This window comes from Rattus rattus, chromosome 8, assembly GCF_011064425.1.
Source record: "Rattus rattus isolate New Zealand chromosome 8, Rrattus_CSIRO_v1, whole genome shotgun sequence".
NCBI classification, from domain to species: domain Eukaryota; kingdom Metazoa; phylum Chordata; class Mammalia; order Rodentia; family Muridae; genus Rattus; species Rattus rattus.
In genome coordinates, this window is record NC_046161.1 from 110,885,779 (window position 1) to 110,912,047 (window position 26,269).

The window sequence follows — 26,269 nt, forward strand, 5'->3', positions numbered from 1 at the left end:
GCTCTGTCAGCCTACAGGCGGAAAGACCAGGCTGACAGAGGGACGCTCCTTCAGGAGGAAGCAGCGCTGAAAGCCCCCGAGACAAGATGAGTGGGAACCTTCCCAGCAAACACATTTTAAATAAAAACATGACTTTAGCAGGAAGGTATAAAACTTAAAGCGTTCATGCACTCAATAGTGCAGACTTGAGACAGGACCACGCGAGCAGCCGACAGACCATAATCCTGGCAGAGGTATTTTTAAGCACCACTTTCTCGGTAATGACCGTAACAAGCAGTAGGCAACAGTAAACCAGGATGTAAAGTGCAGCGTGTCATAAGCCCCTCTACCCACAGCACAGCACAGGGGCAGCACTGCAACCCACGCATGCAGCAGACACAGCGCGGTCAAGTGTGCGGGATTATTTCTGATATTCTGCGCTGAGGAGAAGGGATGGATGACACATTAAAGTCTCAGCAGCTACAGCCCCCAGTGCTAGGCTTCAATGCAACGGAGCCTGAACCCGGTGACACAAACTAGAAATCCCACACGTTATCAGATGAGGGACCGTGCTTCTAATTAACCTTGGAGTCCAGGGATGCGTCAAGCTTGAAGTTGGGAAATCTTCAGAATCAAACAAAGAAAAGTCTGACAGATTAAAGCGGTTCTTAGGAGGAAATAGACGTCTTACGTGAGTTATGTGAGAAAAGAACAGACCAAAAAAACCCCTGTGCGTTAAAAAAAAAGCTTGGAAAGAATGAAGTAAGCAGGGTAGGAAGTGTAATTAAGATAAGATGTGCGATTAATTGAGGTGGGAAGGCATCAATGATGTGGTGAGGGCCAGCGAGCTGCAGGCTGCTTCTCTGAAGAAACGGATTAAATCGACGGCTCTTGGCAAAGCTGATGAAAACTAGCAAGGGCTGTCATCCCTGCAGACCCAGCGGGCGTAGATCCTCAACAAGAGAAGAGGGCGTCCACGACTTCCCGTCAGGAACCCTGAACGCCTAGATAAGGGAAGTCTGGATCCAGGACAAAGCAATTTCCTAAAAGCCAGTTTGAGAAATGGAGTCCGACTCACTTCAGAACACCGGGAAAATCGTGGCTAAGGAAAGTCTTGGCCCCATCAGCTTTTTGCATACATGTGATACTAAAACCTGGGAAGGAGTATGTAAAATTTAAATTCCTGCGGGGCGACTCATCAAAACCGATGCAAAAACCTTACAGATTGCTAGCAAATCGACCCTTTCTGTTTATTTAAACCTGTTGAACTTATTCATTTTATTGAAAGTGCACCACAGACAAGTTGGGTCTACTCCGTGAGTGCAGGGACTCAGCAATAGAAACTCAATCTTGTTTTTTAATAATGTGAGTGTGAGTGTGTGTGTGTGTGTGTGTCTGAGTGTGAGTGTGTGTGAGTGTGAGTGCGTGTGTGTCTGAGTGTGAGTGTGTGTGAGTGATGTGCGTGAGCGTGTGTGTGTCTGAGTGAGTGTGTGTGAGTGTGTGAATGTGAGTGTGAGTGTGTGTGTCTGAGTGTGTGTGAGTACATGTGCATGAGCGTGTGTGTGTCTGAGATATGAGAGTGAGTGTCTGTGTGTGTGAGTGTCCTAGTGTGAGTACATGTGCATGAGCGTGTGTGTGTCTGAGTGTGAGTGTGTGTGAGTGTGTGAATGTGTGTATGAGTGTGAGTTGTGTGTGTGAGTGTGTGTGTGTGTGTGCGTGTGTGTCTGAGTGAGTGTGTAGGGGAGGTTGGGCATGCAGGTGCAGTTGCCAGTGGAGGCCAGAAGAGGGTGTAAGGTCCTCTGGAGTGAGAGTTTTGGGAGGTTTTGAACCAACTAATGGAGGAGCTGAGAACCGAACTTGTGTCCTCTGCAACAGCACCATCTCTTCAGCTCCTATACGGTTATGTTAATGTGATTTCCCTTTTCTTTTAGGGGTAGAATAAATCTGCTGGTTTTGTTTTTTGATTGATATGGAAAAAGTGTGCATATAGGACAGGATGTTTCTGTTTGTATCCATGTGTGTAAAGGTCAAATTAGGGTAATTGTCATGCATGTTGTCTTCAACACTCATCATTTCTTCCTGGTGACAACGCTTAGAATTCTCCCTGTGCCATTTGGAAACATGCAATGCACCACTGTTAATTATTAATGTGATTATCTCACATGCAGAACAATAGTCTGATAAAATTAAAGACCTATTCATGATACGTTTTTCATTAAAGAAAAAACCTGCAAAAATGTCAGACTTGTTGAAATGTTGAAAGTATCTCTTAGCAGCCAAGAAAATGAGGCTGTCTGTTACTAAGACTCCTTTTTAGCAGGGTACTAAATGTCCCAGCCAACGTGGTCATATAGTTAGAATCAAATGGCGTGGAGGTGAGAGGAGAAAAACAAATTGTATCATTTGCACATGATATGATCACGTTAAAGAATCTAAAAGGCTCCGTGGATGAATCATCAAAATTAAGAAAGGGGACTTCTGGGTGCAAAAATATTGACTATGAGAATGCTGGCTAAAATTAGCAAAGACTTTCAAAATATGTAAGATCCGTGCGGAGAAAGGGATGGAAAAAATTATAAAACTCGAGAGACTGAGCGAGGCGGAGAGGGTGCTGTCTGTGCAGGTCAGAGGGTTATGTAACGCAGAGTTTATATTCCTTCCTAAGTCGACTGCTCGATTGTTGCAGTCTGAATAAAGAGAAGACTCAAGAGTTTGTGTCTGTGCTGCTGTGGGCATAGCGGAAGTGCAGGGGCCAGGATATTCTTAGAGGAAAACCAGGTGGGTGTATCAGCCACTCTTCTCCCGGCTGTAATCAAATGCCTAACCGGAAGAGCCTTAGAGAGTTCAGAGAACATGGTCCATTATGCTGGGAAGGCACAGTGACAGTGACGTCAGAGTCCTCAGCTGTGTGTGTGTGTGTGTGTGTGTGTGTGTGTGTGTGTCTGTGTCTGTCTGTCCGTCTGTCTGTCTGTTGGGGGTGGAGGGGAGTGGCTGCGGCTCAGCTTCCTTCCCTGTTTTAATTCTGTCTGCCCCTCCTCCACCTTCCACTCAAAGGCAGGAAGAGCACTCCCTTCCCAGGTAAACCTCCCTGAAGCACCCTCACAAACACACTCAGAAGTGTATCTCCTTGGTGATTCTAAACCCAGTCAAGTTGGCAAAGAAGACAAACCAGCGCAGCGGGCGACTCGGTTTCTAGACACAGACATGTTCTAAGCTGCAGGAACTGAGATGGCTTGCTGCTGGTACAAGAATAGACTGGTGGGGTAGTGCAGTAACGGAGCGTGCCTCAAATCATGTCAAGATGGGTGATGGCATTTGGGGACGGGCGAAAAGAGTTGCATGGGATTTTCTATCTTTTTTCCTTCTGCTTTTCTTTTCTCCCTTTCCCCAACCAATCCATACATTCTTACGGAGTCTCTTCTGATACATGGCTTGTGCTTAGTGTCTGGTAGGGCGACAGGAAGGAACGCCCTGGGTTTAGCCCCATGGACCCTCAGGGAACGGATTGAGACCTCAGAAGAGCGAATCTGGGTTCAGTGTGTGGGAGGCCCTCTGTGAAGACCAAATGGGTTAGCCCAGAAGGTCCAGGACCAGCTGAACCAGCTGAAGACCGGGGAACAAGTGTCCGAGGCAGAGGATGGGGGGCCAGCCCTGTGGCTGGGAAAAGGTTGCTGGGAGAAAAGGGGTGGGGCTCACTGGAGCCTCACAACCACCATAAGGACTTCAAGTTTTATTTCCAGAACAAGGGGGCTCCACTGGGGAGCTATTTGTGACAAATGGCCCTTGCCAGTTGAAGGTGCTCATGAGAGGTGGGGGTAGGGGGATGCTTATAGGGAGGTACTCTATGCTAAGACATGCTCGACTTTCCTGAAATTTAAAGCAGTTGTGAAGACTAAACACTGTTCACTAAAACCACACAGCTGTTTGTCTAGGCTATGTATTTACACCCAGGAGTGCACACAGTTCAGAGCCGGCTCCAGCTGCAGGGCAAGGGGAAGGGGCTGGGGTTTTGCTGAGAACGTAATAGTGCAGATACAGCATGGACTCTCACCACTGTAGGGAACGTGGCCGGAAGCCCGCACTCGAGATTGGTGTGTGTGTGGGGTGGGGGGGTTAGGGAATTGTGAACTGACTCTCATGTTAGGTGGGTAGGAGGCCCTTCCCTGCCTCCCTCTCACAAGAACAGGGAAGACCTGGTAGAGTCTCCAAAGGACACGGTGTCCACTGGCTCTAGTTGTTAATAAGCATGCCAAGGCTCAGCCATTTCTGTTACATTACGACGTATCCTGGGAATGGCCATACCAGTTCTTCAACCTTGCCTCTCGCTTGCTTCTAGGAGCCAGTGAAACTCCAAGAATCCTCCAGATGGCTTAGGGCTTTGAGGACATCAGTGACCTCAGACTCTCCTGGGACTCTTACAGGTTTGGCTGACAGAAGCATTTGTGTGGCGTGGAGGGCAGACATGGAGACCCGTGATTGAGTGGAGGAGTGCCTCCAGTAGAGGGCGCCCTGGAGCTGAGTTTGGAGAGGCGCCTGTTGAGAGGTTAAGAGGAGGCAGGCTTCTGTGGGTGCAGAATTGAGCTCTGAACTGGGCGACCAAGAAACAAGAGAAGGCCTTTTAGAGGAGGGGACAGAGCTGAGAGTCAGCAGTCAGGCAACATGGATTTGAGTGCCACGTGGGACACTAGTTTGCTGTCCTGACATCCGGGAAACACTGGTTCGTTATTTAGTGGTGGCGTGGCTCGGTTTTTCTCATCCTGGGGACTTTAAAAGTAATAATCTCTTGGGGTTGGGAGCGTAAAATGATTCTTATTATATCGAGAGTGTAATACTATGACTTAGCCACATCTTCAGAAAATGTCAGCTGTTGGGACCTCATTGCTGGGGCTGCTATTTGGAAAGAGAATGCAACGCTGCTCTGAAGTCCCTTTTAGTGCAAACAAGAAGACCGAGGCACAAAGAGAGCGTTCACCCCACTTTGCATCAGTGAAAAGCTGGAATTGCCAAACGAAGTCTCTAGGCTCTCCAGAACCATGACCTGTTTCTCTCCCACAAGAATAGAAAGGGTAGGAATCGGGGAAGGGGGTGGGACTGGCTGGTAGAGTCCCCAAAGACAGTGCCTGTCCCCCAGGGGTCAGCTTCCCAAGTGGCCAAGAGAAGACATTACCAAGCGGAAGGTACGGAGCACAGACAGGCTGCCCTTCTTGGATGCGCTCAGCTCCAGCAGGCTCACGGTGACGATGACACAGTCGAAGATATTCCACTTCTTCTGGAAGTAGTAGTAGGGGTCGAAGGCAATGATCTTGAAGGCCATCTCCATTGTGAAAAACACGGTGAAGACCTGAGGGTGGGAACAAGTGTTCACTGCTGTGAGGTCTCTCGGGGACGATGAAGGCAAGGGCGGCAAGAAAAGAATCTTGTTTACAAGAGAGCAAAGCATGCTGGGTGTGGTGACACGCTTGTAACCCCTGCCCGCAGGAGGCTGAGGCAGGAGGATCTCAGGGTTGAAGTTAGGCTGGGCTATACAACAAAATCCTGTCTCAAAACAACATTAAAGAAGAGGAGGAGGAAAAGAAGGAGGAGGAGGAGGAGGAATGGGAGGAGGAGGAGAAAAAGGAGGAGGAGGAGGAAGAGGAAGAGGAGGAAGGGGAGGAGGAGGAGGAAAAGGAGGAGGAGGAAGATGAGGAGGAAAAGGAGGTGGAGGAGGAAAAGGAGGAGGAAGAGGAAGAGGAAGAGGAGGAAAATAGCAGATCCTTTTGTTTGTTCCTGAGAATTTCTGAGCCTCTGACATTCAGAGAACACACAATAGATCTCTCTCTCTCTCTGTCTCTCTGTCTCTTTGTCTCTCTGTCTCTCTCTCTTCCGTGTGTGTGTGTGTGTATGTGTGTATGTGTGTGTGTGTATGTGTGTGTGTGTGTGTGCGTGTGTGTGTGCGCACTGTATGTGTGCATGGATGTGCATCGGTCTATGTGGAGACATTGGAGTGTCTGCCTCTATCACTCTATACTTTATACTTTGCAGCAGGGTCTCTCACTTGAACCCAGAGCTCACCTATTTGGCTGCACTCCACAGCCAGCTTGCTCTAGGCATCTCCCATGTGAGCCTTCTGAGGGCTGGAATTACAGGTGGGGCAACACACCTACCTGCTCGCACGGACGTGGGTGCTGAGGTCTAAGCTCCTTCCAGTCCTTGGGTGTAGTAAGTCCCTTACCTGCTGAGGCATCCCCCTCCCCTGTGTTCTTCCTTTCTAGTGGTGGTGGGTGCAGAGTACATGGTTTATGCATTAGGATAAACGTTACTACATAATTATGTCAACAAGAGTCAGTCTGGTTCAGCAGTTAACATGTGTGGCAAGACTAAGGTAAAAATCCCAGTTCAGCCACGTCCTAGCTTACATAAGCTTGAATAAACAATGCACCCTTTTCATGCCTTGATTTCCTCATCTGTATAATGGGTATAAAGGGAGTATATGCTTGGGTAGTTCTCAGTAGGCAGTAAGTCATAAATAAACAGAAGTGACTAAGATCTATGGTCTCTTAAGATTTCCTTTTGCATTGGAGGTCTTCAGTTGTCTTACCCAGGACAGGACTCTGACCTTAAAGGTGGTTAAGCATCAGGCAACAAAAGCCAGCAAGGGAAGGAGGCAGGGGAGAGAGTAAGCAGAAAGAATGGGGTCAGGGCTTGGTCCTCCCAGGTTTTTATCAAGGCCACTCAAGAGCCTGGGAAAGGTGCTGGTCTCTTTCTGACAGAGAGTAGAATGGAAGAGAGTGTTCTGGGCTTGCCCATGTCGCATAGCACAGGCCAGCCTTCTGGATGCATTTGCTGCATGACAGACATCTGCACACGCCTTCTGTCCTCCGTCCTCCACTCTTCATGACCATGCTGAAAACCATGTCCAGGAACCGGGGAAATGGTTCTACCGGCCAAGCACTGCCACAAAGGCAGGAGGACCTGGGTTTAATCCCCCAATCCCTGTATAAGCCCGGCCTGGTGGGACACACCTGTAATACCAGTGCTCCAAGGGTGGGGCAGGAGGGTCCCTGTGGCTCACTGCATAGCTGGCCTAGCCAAAAGGATAAGACTCTGCCTCCTCGGTCCCCAGCTCCGAAAAAAAAGAATAAAAAAAAAAAAAAGACTCTGCCTCCAAAACAATGGGGTTTGGAGGGAGGAGGTTGGGGAGAACTTGGTGAAAATATACCGCATGAAATTCTTAAAGAATATATAAATACATAAAATCAACAACAGAATTGGGTAGATCCTGAGCAATGATGCTTGTATAAGGTTGTCGTTTGGTCTTTAGACACCATGCAGACACATATGAACACACACACATATGCATACACATACCCACACACACACACATACACACACACATACATACACACCACACATACACACACACATATGCATACACACATGCATAAACACAAATATGTACATACATACCCACATGCACACACACACACAAACACGAGTATGCACACAGGCACATAAGCACAGTCATCGCACATACACACATAAGCACAAACATGCACATACACACAGACATGCACATATACACACATGTGTGCACACACAAGCAAGCACATGCACATACACATACACATGCACACATACGCATACAAACACAAGTATGCACACACACACAAGCACACATGCACACACATGCATAAATACATGTGCACATACACACACAGATAAGCACAAACATAAACACGCACATACACAGGCAAGCACACACACACACACACACACTCACAAATGAGTGCACACGCACACTCCACACATTGTCTTTGATGGGGAAGTGACATTGAAGTATCTCCCTCCAGCTTAGCCTGGCTCCTCCAGCTTTGACCTCCCGAGTTCAGGCTCCATATTTCCACATCGCTGCTCCACCACTCCACTCTCAGGGACACCAGCACACTGCCCAGGAAGGAGCCACCCACCCGACATCCCCACCAGTACAGTCGGATCACTCACAATGTTGCCGGCTTGGAGCATGGCATCGAAGGCATCGGTCATGGGGTAGTGCTCCATGGCCATGAAGACGGTGTTCACCACGATGCAGAGGGTGATGGTAAGCTCTGCGAAGGGGTCAGTCACCAGCTCGAACAGCGCCATCTTGAACTTCCTCCACTTGGGGCAGCACTCCCAGATCAGATACTTCTGGGCAAAGCTGATCAAGCAGGGTGGGCACTTCAGCTTAGACTCTTCAAGCTCTGCATTGTGGGGGAGTCAGTGACAGCTGTCATTCACGCGGCGTCTTGGACCTCCATCCTGTGGTCATGATCTAGAGCCTTTCATACCAATACCTGTGACCCTCGAGGCTCACTTCAGACACCAGCTCCATGCCTCTCCTTCCTGCTGTGGAGCAATGGGACTCTGGTGCCCTCACCACAGTCCACTTACCCAAGCAGTCCTTCAGACTGTTGGTATGTCTCCATGTCTCTCTCTCTCTCTCTCTCTCTCTCTCTCTCTCTCTCTCTCTCTCTCTCTCTCTCTCTCTCTCCACATATGTGCCTGTTCATTTGCATGCATGTTCATGTACTTAAGTGTAGAAACCAGACCCTCTGCTTCTTCCTTCCTTCTTTCCTTCCTTCCTTCCTCCCTTCCTTCCCTTCCTTCCTTTCTTCCTTCCTTCCTCCTCCCTCCCCCTCTCTCTAGACAGGGTCTTTCGATGCAACCCTGGCTGGCCAGGAACTCATTATGTAGAGCAAGCTGGCCTCACGTTCACAGAGATTCCCCTCTGCTTCTGCCTCTGCCTCTGCCTCTGCCTCTGCCTCTGCCTCTGCCTCTGCCTCTGCCTCTGCCTCTGCCTCTGCCTCTGCCTCTGCCTCTGCCCCTCCCCCTGCCCCTGCCTCTGCCCCTGCCCCTGCCCCTGCCCCTGCCCCTGCCCCTGCCCCTGCCCCTGCCCCTGCCCCTGCCCCTGCCTCTGCCTCTGCCCCCTGAGTTCCGGAATCAAAGATATGCAACACCATGCTTGGGAGATGACAGTCTTTGCTAGCCTGGAACTCACTAAATAGCTTAGGTTGGCCTGCCAACAAGTCCTGGGGATCTCTGTGTGCACTGCCTTTCCTGGCTTTTTAGCTGAGGATCGAACTCTGGTTCCCCACACTGGCAGGGCAAGCTCTGGCTGAGCTATTGCTACAGCCTGACCTCTTCTCCCTTATTTTCACTACGCATTGCTCTTATGATGTCCTCTTCCCCTCTCAACTTAACCCATTGGAGCTCGCACCCATCCATCTGCTGACTCCTTTGCAGATGCACTGAAGTCTTTGAGCCACCTTCTCCTTCCTCTACACGCCTGGCAGAGCACCCTGTGAGTAACCCTGACCAGCCGAACATGGATGAGCAATGTGCACACACGACCTCACCGAAGCCATCCTTGAGCCCTGACAATCCCCGCCCAGAAACTCTGCAGAGGCAACTGGCACCCTTGAGTCATTTACCCCGGCCAGCATGTAGCGAAACTCAGTATGGCTTTTATCTTATTAGAAAGAAATAATTTAAATAAAATAAACATGTCAGGTGTAAACCAGATATAAGTCCGTTCCGTCGTCTAATCGGTTGTGGAGTTCACTCCTCCCCTCTCCCTCAGCCTCTGACACCTATCTATGCTCACGAGCAGCCTCTATCCCCTCAGAATTCAGAACCATTTACGGAAGAGCTTCTCCTCCTCCTCTTCTCTCTCCTCCTCTTCTCCTTCTCCTTCTTTTTCCCACCACTGGGTCTCCCGTGGGTCTTTGTGCCCTTGCCACCTCCCGCCTCATGTCTACAGGATCAGGAGGAGCTGCACTCCTCTGACTTAGGTGGAAGCCCCTCCCTTATGACCTGTGCGGCCCCCTTCTCCATCTTCCCCCTGACCACCTCGTGTCATTGTGTCAGCTTCAACTATATCTATCTCAGCTTTAGAAGTGGCCTCTTGGGACCACGTGTGCTCGCTTCTCCTTTGCCTCTTCAAGAGCTAACATCCTTGGATGTTTCCTAAATGTAGTCTTCACTTTTTCCTCTCTTTTCTTTGGAGACCCTGGTGTCTGGCCCTTACCCCTGCCTCGCAAATTCCAGCAGAAGCTGGCCCTGCCCTGCACAGCACTGACAGCATTCATGAGCCAGGCTAGGACGGTACCTTAGTTTCTCTCTCCTCACATGGTTGCTGTTTCTATGTTTTTGTCTCGTGCTTCTTCCCCTGGCTTGAGGTGTTGGTGAGGGCACGAATTCTTGACTTCATCTATCCATCTTCTCCCTAGGTAATCTTATTGAACCCCATGGCCCCATGAAACCAGGCCCATGCTGAGCACTCCTGAATTATATGTCCAGCTTCTGATCTCTCCCTGGAGCCCCAGGCTCATCCCCGCAGCCCCTCCATTATGTTTCTGCTTTCTCCGTAATGGGGCTATCCCTATGGAGGGTGATTTCATAACTTAAGCTTTTCTATAAATTCTACTGTGTACCATACATCCTGGAGATGGACACACCAGCTGACGTGAGCATTTCCCCCCATGTTCTCTTATGCACACGCCTTGCACATAAAACCTCTTTCACAGTAAGGTTTTAATAAAACACCTGAGCATATTTTCTCCTTTCTGTGTAGCCTCGCTATTTTTCATGTTGACTTTTAGTGGATTCGCAGTTTATTTTGGTTGAAGAGCAATGTATTGGTATAGTTTCCCTCCCCCAACCCCACCCCCAGTCTTTGGTTGTTTATATCAACATAATTGATAGAATGGTCTGGTTGTCCTCAGAAGTTGGAATGGCGTTCTCCTCATGGTGTTTCCATATATTCTCGTGTACACATGTCCTTTTCTCTTCCGCAGACAAGACTATTTATTTCCACTACCATGCTGTGCTAATCACCCACTGTGAGTTTTTCCAAACTACAGATGTCAAAACTGGCAGAGCATAGTTTTGCACAGAAGTTGGCGTGTTCTGGGAGGGAAATTAATCATCCCTATTTGGAATGAAAGTGGACTTTCCTGGACCTGCTTTTGGCACCAAAGGGAAGCCTGAGAGCCAGTGTTGGATGAGGACATTTACAGATACCGTTCTGTAGGAAGCAGCTTGTCTGTGAGGCACAAGGGTCAAGGAAGGGGTCAGTTCTCTGTGTGTGTGTGTGTGTGTGTGCGTGTGTGTGTGTGTGCACGCGTGCATGTGTGCACACACATGTGCGTGTGACTGTGTCTGTGTGTGCACACGCATGTGCATGTGTGTGTATCCATGTGCACGCGCCATAGGTACATGAGCGTGTGTGTGAATGTGTCTCTGTGTGTGCCAGTGGGCGTGCATGTGTGAGTGTGTGTGTCCGTGCGCAAATGCACAGGTGCACAAGAGTATGCTTGCAGAATCCAGAGGCCAATGTTAGTGCCTTCCTCACTCACTGTTTTTGTTTTTAAGTTAGGGTCTCCCCATGAACCTGGCCCTCACTTCTAAGATCTGGGGATGTGGTGTCTCCACCCCCAATACTGAGGTCATAGGCACACAGGGCTGTGGTCAGCTTTTACAGGGCTCTGGGCATCTGGATTCAGGTCTTCATGTCTGCACAGTGGGCACTTTATCAACAGAGCCACCTCAGCTCTGTAGCTACTGTGACAGAGCTGATTGACTAAGAAACAGAGGAATCACAGGAAAGCAATTGCACCCTTGCTAGCCTTGAATGTGGCCGCGCCTCCTTCCTAGCAGTCTTTGGAAAGACTGGTCCTCCTCTCAGGAGGAGGGTTCTCTCTTGAGATAACAGCCTGTCTGGACCTGGGTACCCTCTCCCATCGCTTCCAGAGTCTACTTTAATGTCCTTCTGTTCCCTTCCTGCTCTGAGATCATTCCATTCTCAAAAGCCACAAAGGTGTTGTTCTTCAGCCCCCAACTGTCCTGTTCTATTTCTCTCTCCATGATCACAGGAAAAGTCCTGGACAAGGCAACCCACGGGGCATCTCCATCTTTTCACCTTTCTCTTATTCTTCATGTATGGTCTCTGCTACTGTTCAGCTATGATGATCCTGGGGTGTGTGTGTGTGTGTGTGTGTGTGTGTGTGTGTGTGTGTGTGTGTGTGTGTGCGCGCGCGCCACGGTGTCTGTCTCTGTCTCTCTCTTCTCTGTGTGTGAGCTTTGTCTCTGTCTCTCTCTGTGTGTCTGTCTCTCTCTGTGTCTGTCTGTCTCTCTCTGTGTCTGTCTCTCTCTCTGTGTCTGTCTCTCTCTGTGTCTGTCTGTCTCTCTCTGTGTCTGTCTCTTTCTCTCTGTGTCTGTCTGTCTCTCAGGGTCTGTGTGTGTCTGTCTGTATGTGTCTGTCTCTCTTTCATGTATGTACATTCATGCCTGTGCAGGTGCACCAATGGTGTGGGTGTGAGTTCGCAGTGTGTGTGTGTGTGTGTGTGTGTGTGTGTGTGTGTGTGTGTAGGGCAAAGGATCACTTTCATTTTTCAGGTGTCATTCTGCTTGATTTTGGTGTGTTTGTGTGTGTGTGTGTGTGTGTGTGTGTGTTGTACATTTGATGCATACATGTGAAAGTGCAGGTGAATGTGCTCATGCACTCAATTGCAGAGGGCAGAGGAAGACATTGTGTGGCCTCCTCTCCAGCTTGTGGCCTTGGGACAAGGCCTTTGATTGAACATTCAGTTCACCAATGTGGCTCGACCAACTCTCCAGTGGGCTCCTGGGAGACCCCTATTTCTGGGTCCAATGCTGGGTTACAGGCACATGCAGATGGCCCCCTTTTTTTTATGGGTGCTGGAAATTTGAAGTCAGGTCCTCATGCTTGTGAGGCAGGCAGGTACTTTACCCACTGAGCTAACTCCCTGTCCGCTTTGATGACCCTGTGTAGATCCTGTGCGGACCGACAACTTCCATGTGACTGAAACCCCAGTACACGTCACCTGACGTCTCCATAGCTTTGCATCTGCTGGTCTTCCTATTCTCCCTGAAGGAGTTTGGGTCCTTCTCTTCTCTCCACTTCCGGGTCCTCTCTAATTTCTGCATCTTTTTCTTTTTCTTTTTTTTTTTCTGTCTCTAATGGTGCCGTCTCTCTGAGCAAGCACGATGTGCTGTAGTTTCCTGAGACTCTGCCGTAATTCTCCTTGATGTCGCCTCATCTTCTCAAGTCTTTTCAAAACCGCCGTGTCTTTAGAGCGCTATGGAATACATAGCTGTAGATCTCGCCTCATCTGGATTCCAGATCCATTATTAGTAAGTTAGCTTTCTTACCAGACACTGCTCCCTGGATGTCACCTAGGCACTTCACATCCAATGTGTCCCAGACTCCTGTGCGTCTTCTGCGTCTCTCCTCTGAGGTTCTCTGCTCCTCCCTACAATGCTCACACTGCTTACTGCATCAATGCTCCTCCCTACAATGCTCACACTGCTCACTGCATCAATGCTCCTCCCTACAATGCTCACACTGCTCACTGCATCAATGCTCCTCCCTACAATGCTCACACTGCTCACTGCATCAATGCCCCTCCCTACAATGCTCACACTGCTCACTGCATCAATGCCCCTCCCTACAATGCTCACACTGCTCACTGCATCAATGCTTCTCCCTACAATGCTCACACTGCTCACTGCATCAATGCTCCTCCCTACAATGCTCACACTGCTCACTGCATCAATGCTTCTCCCTACAATGCTCACACTGCTCACTGCATCAATGCCCCTCCCTACAATGTTCACACTGCTCACTGCATCAATGCTCCTCCAGTTACTTGTCCCAGAACCACATGTGCGTCACGCAGTCCTGAATCTCGTGACTCCCAGGGACCTGTGCAATCCTCCGTTCTCTACAATCCCTGCCCCCACTCCCAACTCTCACCTGGTTTTCTCCTGCTCTCCCTGCCAGCACATTCCCACTTAAATTCTACCCTCTCAAGCACCAGAAATCCAAGTCTTGTTCTATGTCCAGCCCTTCAGTGGCACCCCGCTGCTCTTGGACAAAGCCCAATGTCTGTTAGAGTGTAGTGGGGGTTTGTGGATCTGGCTTTTCCAGTCTTATTTTGAGGCCTCCCCTTGCCTTGATGTCTACGTTCCAGATAACTTGGGCAAAATTTCAAATATCTGCATTAGATCAGTCTGCCTGGGATACTTCCCTGAGCCCGGGCAAAAACTCCCTCCACTTTCCTTAGAATCCTGCATTTCTCCAAGGCGCTCAGCACCCCACTAGCACCTTGTCTCATGTCCTCCTCTCCTGCTAAGCGTGATAACAGCTGTGCTCACAGCATCGAGTCTGCGTCTGGCCTTCTGGTTTGGATGATTGTCAAGTCCCAGCTTTCGTGCCAAGCCTGGATGGCTCGCAGGCCTTGAGTTAAGTGAACTGTCACGCTCCTATCGGCTTGCAGCAAACCTTCTGTGGTGCAGTTGCCCTGAAGGAAGTGGTCCTGTAGACCCCGTCACGACTCTGACAGCGTGAGGCCCCCTCCACGACGCCCGCCATGGGTGTAGCACCCAGCTAGAGACTATGGTGCACTTGACGCTCAGAAACCCTGGCCTAAGCTGGCGGTGTCTTTACTCAGCTTTGACATGGTGTCCTGACTTTCCCATCACCCCTGAAGCCCGCTCTTCTTCCTACCCCAAGATGTCGCATTATTTCTCGTTTTATCTTTTCAGCTGTTCAGTTCATTACAAATCAGCGCCACCCTCCGAATGCCTCCTTTGGGTCCCGTTCTCACTCACTGTGAGCTCAGCAACCGTCTGCTGGCGCCTGCTAAGCGCAGGCTGCTTATCTGGGTGCTGAGATCCAGCTGTGAGCAGAGGAGGCAGAGGCCCTGCCCTCGTGGGCTCTAATCCTGAACAACGGAAGGTGAGAAGGGATGCGGCTGCCGCAGACTAGACCTGAGTCATCGAACCTCACAGAATGCTGCATTCTCTTTCTCCCCGAGTCAGGGTCATGTGGTCTAGCCCAGGCGGATCTAGAACCCACTTCTCCCGTTTCAGCCTTCCTAGTTCTGGAGTTTGGAGGACATATCACTACGCCCGGCTTCTGTCTTAGCTCCGGAAATTGTGTGTGGTGTTTTTGTCTGAGGCGCTTTCTCTCATGGTGGTTTTCATGTGCTGATTCACCTCGATCCATTCAGATTCTTGGCCACCCCAGAGAGGCTGCCCTCTCTCTGCCACCCCGTCCTACACTGCCCTGCCAGAATTCCCCCCACCCCATCTTATGCTGCCCTGTCAGAGTCCCCCATCTCACACTCCACACTGCCCTGTCAGAGTCCCCCCATCTTATACTGCCCTGTCAGAGTCCCTCTACCCCCAACCCCCTGCTCTCCATTCCTTTCCTTTCCTTCCCCTCTCAGCCCTCACCACTGTTTCTGCGTCTACTCAGGTTGATCAGCTCTGCCTCCAGGGTGCACAGTCCATGACAGCAGGTGTATATCATGCTCACCATGAAACCTCAGCCTCCCAGAGCAATGCCAGTGTCTAACAGATGCCCAACAGATGTTTGAATCAATAATTTCTTTTTTTTTAACTTCTGAGGAAGAGAGGAAAACACAAGCTATCGGACTGGTGCAGTGCAGCCTCTGGAGCTGCCGGGGCCTTCCTAAGTGGGCACGTGGGTGGGTGGATTTGTCAGAGACAAGACTCTGCCCATCTCGTAGTGAAGTGAAACTAGGCTAGAACAGCCTCTGTACCCAGAGAGGAGGACACAGCCATGCTGTCTGGGGCCATGACCCAGTCCCACATGGTTTCCTCTCCTACTTCTCAGTTAGATCATAGACACATTCCCTCGGGAGACAGTCTGTTCCCATTTGGTTGGCCAAATTGTAAAGGATTCGGTGAAATGGATTGGCTAATCTACTTAAGTTGTCTTTCCACGTTTGGCACAATAAGAGCTCAAGACAGAAACGGATTCTCAAGAATGACGGCCATAGCCACGGAGAGCATGAGGAATAACATTGCCTGCCAGGAAATGAGAGACTTGTGCTGCTCACACACCTGGGGGGTGGCTGACGTCTCGTGTTTCTGAGAATCTAGTTTGTAAGCACGCATGAGGCAGATGCTAATTTGAGTAAGAAGTGAACCAGGGTGCTTCTTCATTGGAGTCTCTCTTGTTTCGGGAACTCCATGCACATAAAAACCACCTTAGGAAAGGAGGCTGGGGGCCTAAGGTACAGGAACGGAGAAACTGAGGATCTCTGGCCACAGAGAGAGGTCCTCGGTCCAGCTCAGACTCATCACAGCACGGAGGACAGGCATCTCAACGAGCAGCACTCACCCTCAATGACAGAAGTCATGATACTGACAACGCTCATGGCCCTCTGTGCTCGGAAAGGTTCATTCAAGTAGCCCGCAGACAGGAAGCTCTTCTGCCCTGTAGTGTCGAGTGCCTGCTGGGACACAAGCAGGGCCAGTGTGAGGGCTTCAAGCAGAAAAGCCAGGTCATTTCACTCCTTACTGGCTGCTCTCATCCAGTTGTGAGCTGCACTAGGAAGCCATGAGCCTGAGGTAAGGCTTGGAGAAACAGGTTAAGAGCTCGGATTCAAGGACAGGAGCACAGAGACAAGACAGAGGCAAGGCCAAGGTTGGAAGGTCTGAGCCCAGCCGATAAAATTGGAGAAGTTTATTTGGAGAAAGAGCTTGTCAAGCCCCAGGGGCAGCAAAGGGTCTTGGACAATTAGGGAACTTGCTAAAGGCATCTGAACAGGGACTTGCGATGCGGAAGACCTTAAAGAGTCGCCTTGCACTAGCAGGGTGGTTTCACCAGAAAGAGTCAAGGTTAAACACTCAAGAAGGTGACTGTCCCAGGAGAGTGAGGGCTGCATCACAGTGGCAAAATGCTGCACGAGGCATCTTCTGGGGTTTAAACAAACAAACATTAGGGTTCAGATGGTAAGATCAGGGAAACTAGGGAAGGGAAATAGAGGGTTTTTACCCCATACCTCAGCTGGGGTAAGAGGCAGCCAAGCTAACTAGATACAAGGAAGGACAGGGCTCTGGAGAAAACAGTGAAGCGGGCCTCAGCAGGCTCTGATTGGTTCCCCTTCATCCCCTCCCTGAGAAGCACACCAAGGTCTGCTGTTTCCCCTAATAAACTTCCAGCCTAATGGGTACCGACATTTTTAAACACACTCTTATATCGAATGCACCTAGTTGTAACAGCGAATCGGGCGTACACAACTTCTAAGAAAGCCTCTACCTATCACAGAAAGGAAACCACCCCGGAATGGCTAGGAGCGGACTCGAGGGAGAAACACAGCCCAGGACCTGCTAAGTCTTGATGCTGGCTGTTACTATGTGACTCGAACAGCTCTTAATCTGCACAGTGTACTCTCTGCCTCGCTGTTCACCTGCCACAAACAGACGTCGAGTGCTTTCTCTGGCTGAGACATAGAGCTAAGATGGCTGCTATGATTGGGATTCCAGAGAGAATTCTGGAAGCAAGATCTTCCTGGGCGCAGCACTACAACTCCCAGGGAGCCCTGCAGCCTGGCTGTGACTTTAGGACTCTGGGTTGGAGATTCCATTTGCTCTAGAGACACACTCTTCACCTGTCTTTCTGGCTCTGGGTCCAGAGAGGGCAACTTGAGCAAAATAGTCACCCCATGGTTCTAGTCAGGCTTGGCTAAGAGGAAGAAAGATGGAAGGAAAGGACAGAAGAGAGAGAGAGAGAGAAACAGAGACAGACAGACAGACACACACACACAGAGATACAGAGACAGAGACAGAGAGACAGAGACAAAGAGAGAGACAGAGAGACAGAGAAACAGAGAGAGAGGCCCACAGAAAGACAGAGGCAGGCAGAGACAGACAGACAGACAGACAGACGCACACAGAGAGAGAGAGAGAGACAGACAGAGACAAAGAGAGAGACAGAGAGAGAGGCCCACGGAAAGACAGAGACAGACAGACAGATAGCAGACAGAGAGATAGAGAGAGAGAGACACGCAGAGAGACAAAGAGAGACACAGACACACACACATACACACAGAAATTGGCTGGGGTTGGCTCTTTGTACCTTGTCCCCTTCAGCTGGCAGCAGCATGATTCTCTGCCTGAGACCACAGGTCCCTCAGTCACAGACCCTGACAAGTTCTGATTTGGGGCCTTTCGCTGATGTTTTCAGCTTGGGCACACGGCACCTCCACACTGTTGCTGCTCTCCAGGTCCCTCACTGCCCCTGTTTCCCTGAACCCAGTCCACACCTCTATGGATATTTTACTATTCCCTCCATGTCCCCCTGAAGCAGGCTATCTGCTTCTTCCTGGAATCCTGAATCCGTGGAACAACCACACAATGCAGTCTTCACAAGCCTTTCTGCATAGCTATCTCCAGTAGCCAGCGGGGGCACTCGGGGTTTGCAGAAGCACCGCTAGTGATACAGGAGGAGATTGCAAGTTAAATTGTACCTCCCAACCCAGCAAGGTGTCCCAGGGGTACCTACTGTGGGTAGTGCCTTAAGGAGCAGGAGCCAGGCCTTTCCTGACCCTAGTCTGCGCCATTTTGATGAGTTATTCATTCTGTGAGCTGAGCCAAGGCCACTGTGCCTCTACCAAGATCAGTCCTGAGAACCTCTTAGAATTGTGTCAAACCTCAGGGACAGTTTTCCCAGAGTCATAGGTGTCTCTAGAAGGGCCCCTTGTTTTCCTTGTCCTCGTCAGAGGAGCATCTGGAACCATCTCAAAGCAGGGATGACTAGGAGGGACAGAAACACCAAGAAGAAACAACCACGAGGTCAAATGGAAAATCAACAGCACGGCTGCATGCAGAGCAGACGGACAACACCCCCCACCTCAGACAATCGCTACGGCTTTGCTGGGTCTGTTGGGTGGCAGGTGTGGGACAGATGTTGTTAAAGACCCTTCCTCGGTGACATTCAGTACTTATCCACAAGAGTCAGAGTATGGGGCATGCAGGAACTCACCGGGCCTTCAGGCGCTCCAGCGGTAAGCTCACCAGTGGGCACTCCGAGCTGTCCCTCTTCTCCATGTCTAGGGCCAGGGTTGGGGGACTGAGGCAGTGGGCTCCTGGGGAGAGGACCTGTCTGCCCAGCACCCCTGCCCAGCAATATGGATCCTCGACGGCTTTCCTGGTCTCCGTGGAAGACCCCATCATCCGTGATCCCGTCAGGAAATGAGATGTCTTGGCTGGGCGCTCGGAAGTGGAACACACTGCCATGGCTAGCCCTGCGTCTTCCTGAAGAAAGACCTAGGAAAGACTGGGCATTGTCCCCAGAAGAGCAGGAAAGAAGGATAGGATAGGATAGGATAGGATAGGATAGGATAGGATAGGATAGGATAGGATAGGATAGGATAGGATCAGTGCTCTTAAAATGCAGCATGCACTTCCCTCCACCCACATCCGTGCCTCATGGCCTCTCCGCAGCTACCTAAAGACTTGAAGACATCTGGGGCAGACGTCCCGGGTAGCCATGGACAGAGAACCAGAGAATCGAGATCTTGGACAGACTTGGGGAAAGAACAGGAGAGGGGCCATTATAGGATGCCCAAGATCAGCCAGTAGGTTACTGTCACCTCATGTCACTGGCTGGGCCAGAAGCCTGACAGCCTTTGATGACAGGCTTGGGCATGGTCGTTCTAGGTCACCATCTGCATATCGATCGAATACCCACACCTGAGAAAACGTCCCAACTGGAGATTGAGACACTGTTTTTGAATGAACGAGTACGCTTTGCTGTCTGAAAATTAAGATGTGCAGTTTACCGGGTTCCATCCCTGTGAGCGTGAGGGCTTGGGTTGGAATGGTGGGGACAGGCGCTTTGCAGTGCAATGAGCTGGCAGGATCCCCTGAGGCCAGCTTTGAACAGTCAACAATAGGAAGATTGAGGGAAGAGTTGCGGCCCAGTTTCTTGGAAGAATAATGCCATTCTTCCAAATCGATAAACATTTCCCATCAAAAGCTTGCACCAAGTGAGCGCTGCGGGGTTTTCAGATCCAGAGGAGAAGCTCTGGTTCTCGAATTCTCGGGCGCCGCATCCCACAGTCCTCCTAGATGGGGTTTGCTAATTCTCAGGACTGTGGGAACCTGGCCATGGTCAATCATCAGTCCTCTGCTCAGATCGGAAATGGGGTCTCTAAGATCTAAGCAATGGCTCCCTCCCAAACTCTTGTCACAGTGCCCCTAATTTTTCTCAACTCCTTTTATTTACTGAACAACCAACTAGAGCACGTTGCCGTGAGGAATCTCATTCCTGTCACAAAACTGAACTCACTGTCTCTCCCTCCCTCCCCTTCTCTCTCACATGTGTGTCTCTGTGGGTACACGTGTGTGTGTGTGTGCACAGGCCAGAGGACCACATCAGTGTTGTTTCTCAAGCACTGTTGTTTTTTTTTTTTTCTTTTGAAACACGGTCTAGCATTGCCCAGGGACTCACCAAACAGCCTGGCTGTCCCGCAAGCCCCAAGCACTCCCTGTTCCTGCTTCCCCAGGACTGGGGTCACAGGAGCATAGCACCATCATGCCTGGCTTTCCCCCACTAAAAATGGGTTCTAGGAATTGAACTCATAATTTTGAGGTAAACACATCACCAGCTCAACCATCCCTCAACCCCCTTAAGGTTTCTTTTCACGGTGGAGCCCAATCCTGTTCAGCTACAACCATTGCCAGCCTAGTGTTATACAGACAGCACTCTGCCTAGAGTATAGGCTCCAAGCTTGTACCGCTCACACAAAAGCAGGAGTTGCTCCCATATTGTAGGGGGGAAAATTGGGAAGCCTGCATTAAAGCTAAGAAGACAGACTTGTTTACATTTGGACACCAAGTAAACTAAGGAAGGAACCATGTAGAACACCTAGATCCAGTGTTTGACTGTCAGCACCCCCCATTCCACCATTTATTTCAGAACCAATCTATCTATTAAGTGATGGTCAACGATCTCTCTCCTGAGTCTTAGCTCTAAGCTCGACATCATCGCTTTTGGTCTGAAAAGGTCTTTATATGAAAACACCCAGAGATCTATCTACCAGAAGAACCTACGTGGAGAGAGACAAGACTTGGGCACTCAGGTGCTGACCTGCGTGGCTGACTGAATGGGGAAATGAAGGCCCATTTCAGCATCACTGACATTTCCGTGGAATCTGTGGCCCATCCTCTTCTGAGGCTGTCAGGGTCCTAACCAGATTTCCCTTGAGAGTATTGAACTGTGCCCCGCTCATTCCAGGTGCTACTCCAAAGGGCAGAGAGGATAAGAAGCCACAGATGTACACAGGTGCTCCAGCGTGAGTGTGTGCCCGAGACCAGAGTGCACACACGTGTGTCTGTGAGTGTACACGCCTGTGTAAACCCGGGGAAAGTCAGTAGAGGATGGCATTCTTCCGGTGAGATGGGGAAAAGGTTAAGAGGGGTATTAGGGGCAGGAAGTAACCCTCAAAAAGCTGTCTGATCCCCCTCCATATGATTAGAGTCTGAATTATTCCCCCACATGAAAGGATGTGGTAGCTAATTTAAGTGGTCAACTTGATCCACCTGGGAAGAGAAAACCTAGGCCAAAGAACTGGCTTTGCCAGATTGGCCTGTAGGCATGTCTATGGGAGCATTTTCTTGATTGCTAATTGATGTAGGATGATGAAGCCCACGGTGGGGCTGAACAAGCCAATAAATAGTGTTCCTTTATGGTTTCCGCTTCAGTTCCGGCCTCCAGGTTGTTACTTTGGGTTCCTGCCCACACCTGCCCCCAATAATGGGTTGTGAGCTGGGAGTTGTGAGATGGGGTGAATCCTGCCCTCCCCATCTTGCTTGTAGTCAGGGTGTTTATCCCGGCAGTAGAGAAGGGAGTAGAGGCCTACAAGGAGCCATTTGGTACGTGGGGCTTTCCAGAGGTAAGAGGAAGAAAGTTGGCGAGAAAAGTTGAATTGGGAAGTCAGTGTTAACCACTGCGGGGCAGACTGCTACAGGCTGCAGTGTGAGTCAAGAAGGTCATTCCCAGGCTAGGCTGTGTCAGAGATAGGCCCTGGGGTCTTCTGTGTCAACAGCAGGTCACAGCCCTGAGCTGTGAGTCAGAAGCAAGAGGGAAGGAAGGGTGAAGGTTCAGCACCAGGGACAGAGCTGCTGATCCAAGCAGAGGGAAGCAGACACCCTTGGCTATGACTGCCTCAAGGTCAGCATGTCCCAAAGAGGCTCCCCTCTCTTCCCTCCACACCCAGGCTTTCTCCGTTGCTTTATCTTAAAAACCACAGCCCCCTGGGTGTCCTAGCCTGAAGCCTGGGAGTCGACCTGCTTTTGTGTTGCTTTCCGTATCTCCCCATCTCGATCTTGATCTCCACAAAGAAAGGTCCTTATCTTTAACCCCCTCCCCATGAATGCTGCTGTCCTAGCTTAGGCAACCCATAGGGCTGGGTGTTTGTCTGAGTTACCAAATCCCTCTTCTCTCTGTTTCATCCATGGCAGAAGCAGCCACAGAGCTGAGTAAACCTTCGAGGCGGCTCAGCGTCTTACCATCCTGCGCTGGTTGTAAGGGTCGGATTGGGGTGACCTGTTGTCATCTGTAGAGCCCTCTGAGACCCTTGATTTCACCCTGGGTCTTCTCTCATTGGCGTTTTTGGAGGCTAAGGGTGATCCACTGTGGGACTGGAGCGAGGTCGTGTCAATCCCCAGGGCTGCCAGCACCTGAGGAAAGAACCATAGTTGTAGCCCACAGAATGTGACTGATGTTGGTGTTTGGATGTCCCTAAAACATAGCCATGGAGGTGAGGGACCTGAGACCAAGGTTGAGGGTTAGGATACTAGCTGTGGTGGGATTGGGCATGACAGAAATGGGCGTCGCCGCCCTCCTTCAGCCCTGGCGTAGGCTCTGACACCTTGCCCAGGCCCTTCCTCACAGACCCGGGTGCTTGCCCTCAGTCACTGTACAAGTCTAACAGTTGATGCTCAGTGCAGAAATGTGGAGAAGACGCCTTTGTCTTTCCGCTCCAGAGGCAGATATGGGAGCACAATCATCTGGTCCTCTTGCTTCTAAGTAGGGCTAACTCTGGTGTAGGTCACTGCTGGGAATCTCCAGCAGGGTCAGACGACAGCTGGCAACTAATTGAGGACACTTTGCGGGTTAGTCCCACCAATTGCCCGATTACGCTTAGCTCACTCTCCTTGGGTCCTAAAGACTCCTGAAGACTTGGAAAAGGCTCACTCCTTCAGATTCTTTTGTGTGGAGGGTGTGTGTGTGTGTGTGTGTGTGTGTGTGTGTGTGTGTGTGTGTGTGTGTGTGTTTATAGGTCAACTTTGGGAGTCCTTAGACCTGTTTATTTTTGTGACAAGGTCTCTCATTGGCCCAAAACTTACCAACAAGACCGAACACCCAACTGCGTCTCCAGTACTAGAGTCACAAGCATGCACCTGACTACTTTTTAAAAGGTGGGTTATGGGAATTGAACTCTGGTCTTCATCCTTGCATGGCAGGCACTTTGCTGACAGCCAATTCCCCAGCCCAGGGCTGGGAACCTCAGCCAGCCCCTGAAATATGATTCATGCTCCTATAGAAGATTGTAAAGGAAGACTCCTGTCCCAGAAGGGCGGCGGTGGCTGGCTTCACCCACCTCCTGTTCCTTCTGCAGCACCTCAAGGGCTTCCTGGAACTTTTTTTCCTTGGCTTCGATTTCTGCAATTGTTGCCTGGCTCTGCTCTTCATACGCCATGGTGACCACGGCCAAGATCAAATTGACCAGGTAGAACGATCCAAGGAAAATAACCAGCACAAAAAAGACCATGTACATTTTCCCAGAAGCCCGGAGTGTCTGGAGATTCAAGGGAAAGAAAAGAGGACTGTATGGAGGACAGGTGGACCCTTGGATGTCAGTTAGACTTCCAAGATCAGAAGAGCCATGTGGCTGACCCATCAGCCTCCAGCCAAGGCTCTGAGAGGACATGCAGACTGGAATCGGCTGGCACGGCCAAGCATGGCGGTACACGGTTGTAATCCCAGCACTTGGGATCAGAGGCAGGAGGATCACCACAAGTTCCATCTGAGCAAAGGCTACACAGTGAAATCCTGTCTCAGACAAACAAAACTTCAAAGGTACCTGCTGGTACAGGCGCTCCCAGGAGTCCTGGGTCATGAGGCGGAACAGTGAGAGGAATGCCCACGCAAAGGAATCAAAGCTGGTGTAGTTAAAATCCGGGTTGCCAGGAGTTTTCAGGCAGACATAGCCACCAGGGCAGTGACTGCAGCAAGAGAGAGAAGGCCATCGTGGTGAAGCAGCCTGGCTGACTGGGCAGAAGGTAGTTTGGGACAGTAAGACCATGGCGGGTGTGAAGTCAGAGATCCGAGTTCAGAGCTCAGCCCTCAGCTTATTAGTTGAACATTTACTGTTGGACTCAGTTTCCCTCATCTATAACAGGAGGCTGCTAATGCTTCTGTTCATTTTGCCTGTCTAGAGTAGCCGGGAGGAGGCATGATGACAGCCTTGACTCAACTCCATTCGATATGGTGTCAAGCTCCTTGTCGGCTTACACCAGGACTTAGAAATCCCCGACTCCCATGTTTGAAGGAAGTCTTTTGGTGTCCTTTCCGGTAAGCTCCTCACTGGCTCTGAGGATGTGTTTGTTTCTGTCATCCATGGAGTCTACTCTTGCCACTCCACAAATCAACTGCCAGCCGCTCATCCCACCTGCTCACACAGTGACAGTTAACCGGCTGCCACAACCCCTAGCACCTTCTTCAGTGCACCAAACACTACACATAAAAAGCAAATGTAAGTTCCCGCTGTGGGGGTAGCCACAGGGTGGCAAAGGATCTGAGGGCCTGACACCAACGTAAAAAAGCTGACTGTGTTTGTTCATTCCTGAAATTGTAGTGTTGGGAAAGCCAGCCAAGACAGGAGGATGCCTTGCTGACCAATCAGCTGGCTAGCCAAATCTCCCTCTCCCTCTCCCTCTCTGTCTCCCTCCCTGTCCCCCTCCCCTCCCCTCCCCCCCCCCACACACAATTCCTGATGCTCTTCAACTTGGAAACTACTGGAAGGGAGAGCTGGAAGAGTCTATATGAAAAAAGTAAAGGTGACCGGGTGTTTTCCATACTTGCTCTCCACCTCAAGACCCTAGACCTCAGGTCTCCATCTTTGCCTTGAGCCAGTCCCAGCCCCAGCCCCAGCTTTATGCAGAGCCCTCAGACCCTGCTCCATTACTGCCCCGAGCCGGCCTCTTCCTACTCCTTCCCTCCACTGGCTGCATCTGCCTGGACGCAGGCCTGCCTCTCCGGTACTTGGCATAGGGGCAGCGGTGAACCCAGAACTTTATCGTGGAGAGCCATGGGTTGCTCTGGAACCACGGGCTTTAGAAGTGCCTTCATCTAAGAGGGAAGAACACAAGGTTTTGATTTAAATAGAAGGAAAGCGACAACCAGTGTCCAAGCCACACTTTCCAGAGCCAAAGACTCAAGTGCCTTTGGGAATAAAGAGGTCAGGAGGGCTGGCATTGACCAGGTCCTCCTGTCTGTCTCTACCCCTCAGCTATGTCCGAGGTTACTCTTCCAGTTAGTTCTTAGCGATGGTTACAGCTGAGTCTCACCATGACGGTTAATATTGAACGCCACATCAACAGAATCTAGAATTACTTAAGAGACAAACCTCTGAGCTTGTCTGAAGAAGTTTCCAGGCTTGGTTAGCTGAGGTGGGGAGACCCACCCTCAGTGTGGATGGCACCATTCCACGGGCTGGGACCCCCGGCCAATTAAAAGGCAGAAAGTGAGTCAAGCACCAGCATTTATCTGTCTCTGCCCAGAGTGGGTGCCAAGTGACAGGCAGCCTCTCGATCCCGCCTCTGTGCCTTCCTTGAGCTAAACGGAACCCTCAAACTCTGAGCCCAGAGAAGCCCTCCCCGAGTGTTTCTTCTCAGGTGTTTGGCCACAGCAATGAAAGAGCAGCGCCTGTGCTCACGTGGGTCCCTTTGTCTCTGCATGGGCACTCGGGAAGCACAGGCCTATGAATTGTATTTCAAGCCGTGTTTGTGGGGAGGATGAGTCTTTCGGATCTATTGCCTGGACCTCCCTGGCTCTCTCCTCACCCCAGCAACCAACGCAGGAGGCAGAGAGGAGGGTCCTCCCCCTCAGCTCAGTTTCTTACTTTCTGACCTCCCCATGGAGTCATCTCCATTCAAGCAGCACTGTTTGCCCATCTGTGAAGTATCACGCCTGTCCTTCAACATCAGCCTCAACCACTGCCTCCAGGAAGCCCTCCCTGACTTCCTATCTGGCCTTACGAGATAGTTCATTGTGTTTACTCAATTGATGGAACTCTGGACACAGCATATATGTCTACAGCACAACACCTTTATGCGCATAGAAAGGAGACCAAAACACAGCTGAGTCATATTCCGAATTCAGCCTGTGGAAGTATTCTGCCTGGCCAATGTGATAGGTAGATATCTT

The 26,269-nt window shown here is 50.5% G+C and overlaps 2 protein-coding genes across 2 annotated transcripts in view; one reads left to right on the forward strand and one right to left on the reverse strand.

Annotated features, from left to right (window-relative positions):
• The window catches only part of LOC116907169 (40S ribosomal protein S27-like), a 2,529-nt gene extending 2,459 nt beyond the window's left edge, over positions 1-70 (forward strand). Inside the window, exon 2 of the mRNA XM_032910124.1 lies at positions 1-70. This exon is cut by the window's left edge and continues 188 nt beyond it. Coding sequence (XP_032766015.1) covers positions 1-70 — 70 coding nt within the window.
• The window catches only part of Scn10a (sodium voltage-gated channel alpha subunit 10), a 112,742-nt gene that overhangs the window by 35,380 nt on the left and 51,093 nt on the right, over positions 1-26,269 (reverse strand). Inside the window, exons 9-15 of the mRNA XM_032909574.1 lie at positions 23,925-24,066; positions 23,442-23,639; positions 22,348-22,518; positions 18,818-19,111; positions 16,172-16,283; positions 7,960-8,198; positions 5,147-5,320 (exon numbers count right to left, since the gene is read on the reverse strand). Coding sequence (XP_032765465.1) covers positions 5,147-5,320; positions 7,960-8,198; positions 16,172-16,283; positions 18,818-19,111; positions 22,348-22,518; positions 23,442-23,639; positions 23,925-24,066 — 1,330 coding nt within the window. The remainder of the gene's footprint in view (positions 1-5,146; positions 5,321-7,959; positions 8,199-16,171; positions 16,284-18,817; positions 19,112-22,347; positions 22,519-23,441; positions 23,640-23,924; positions 24,067-26,269) is intronic.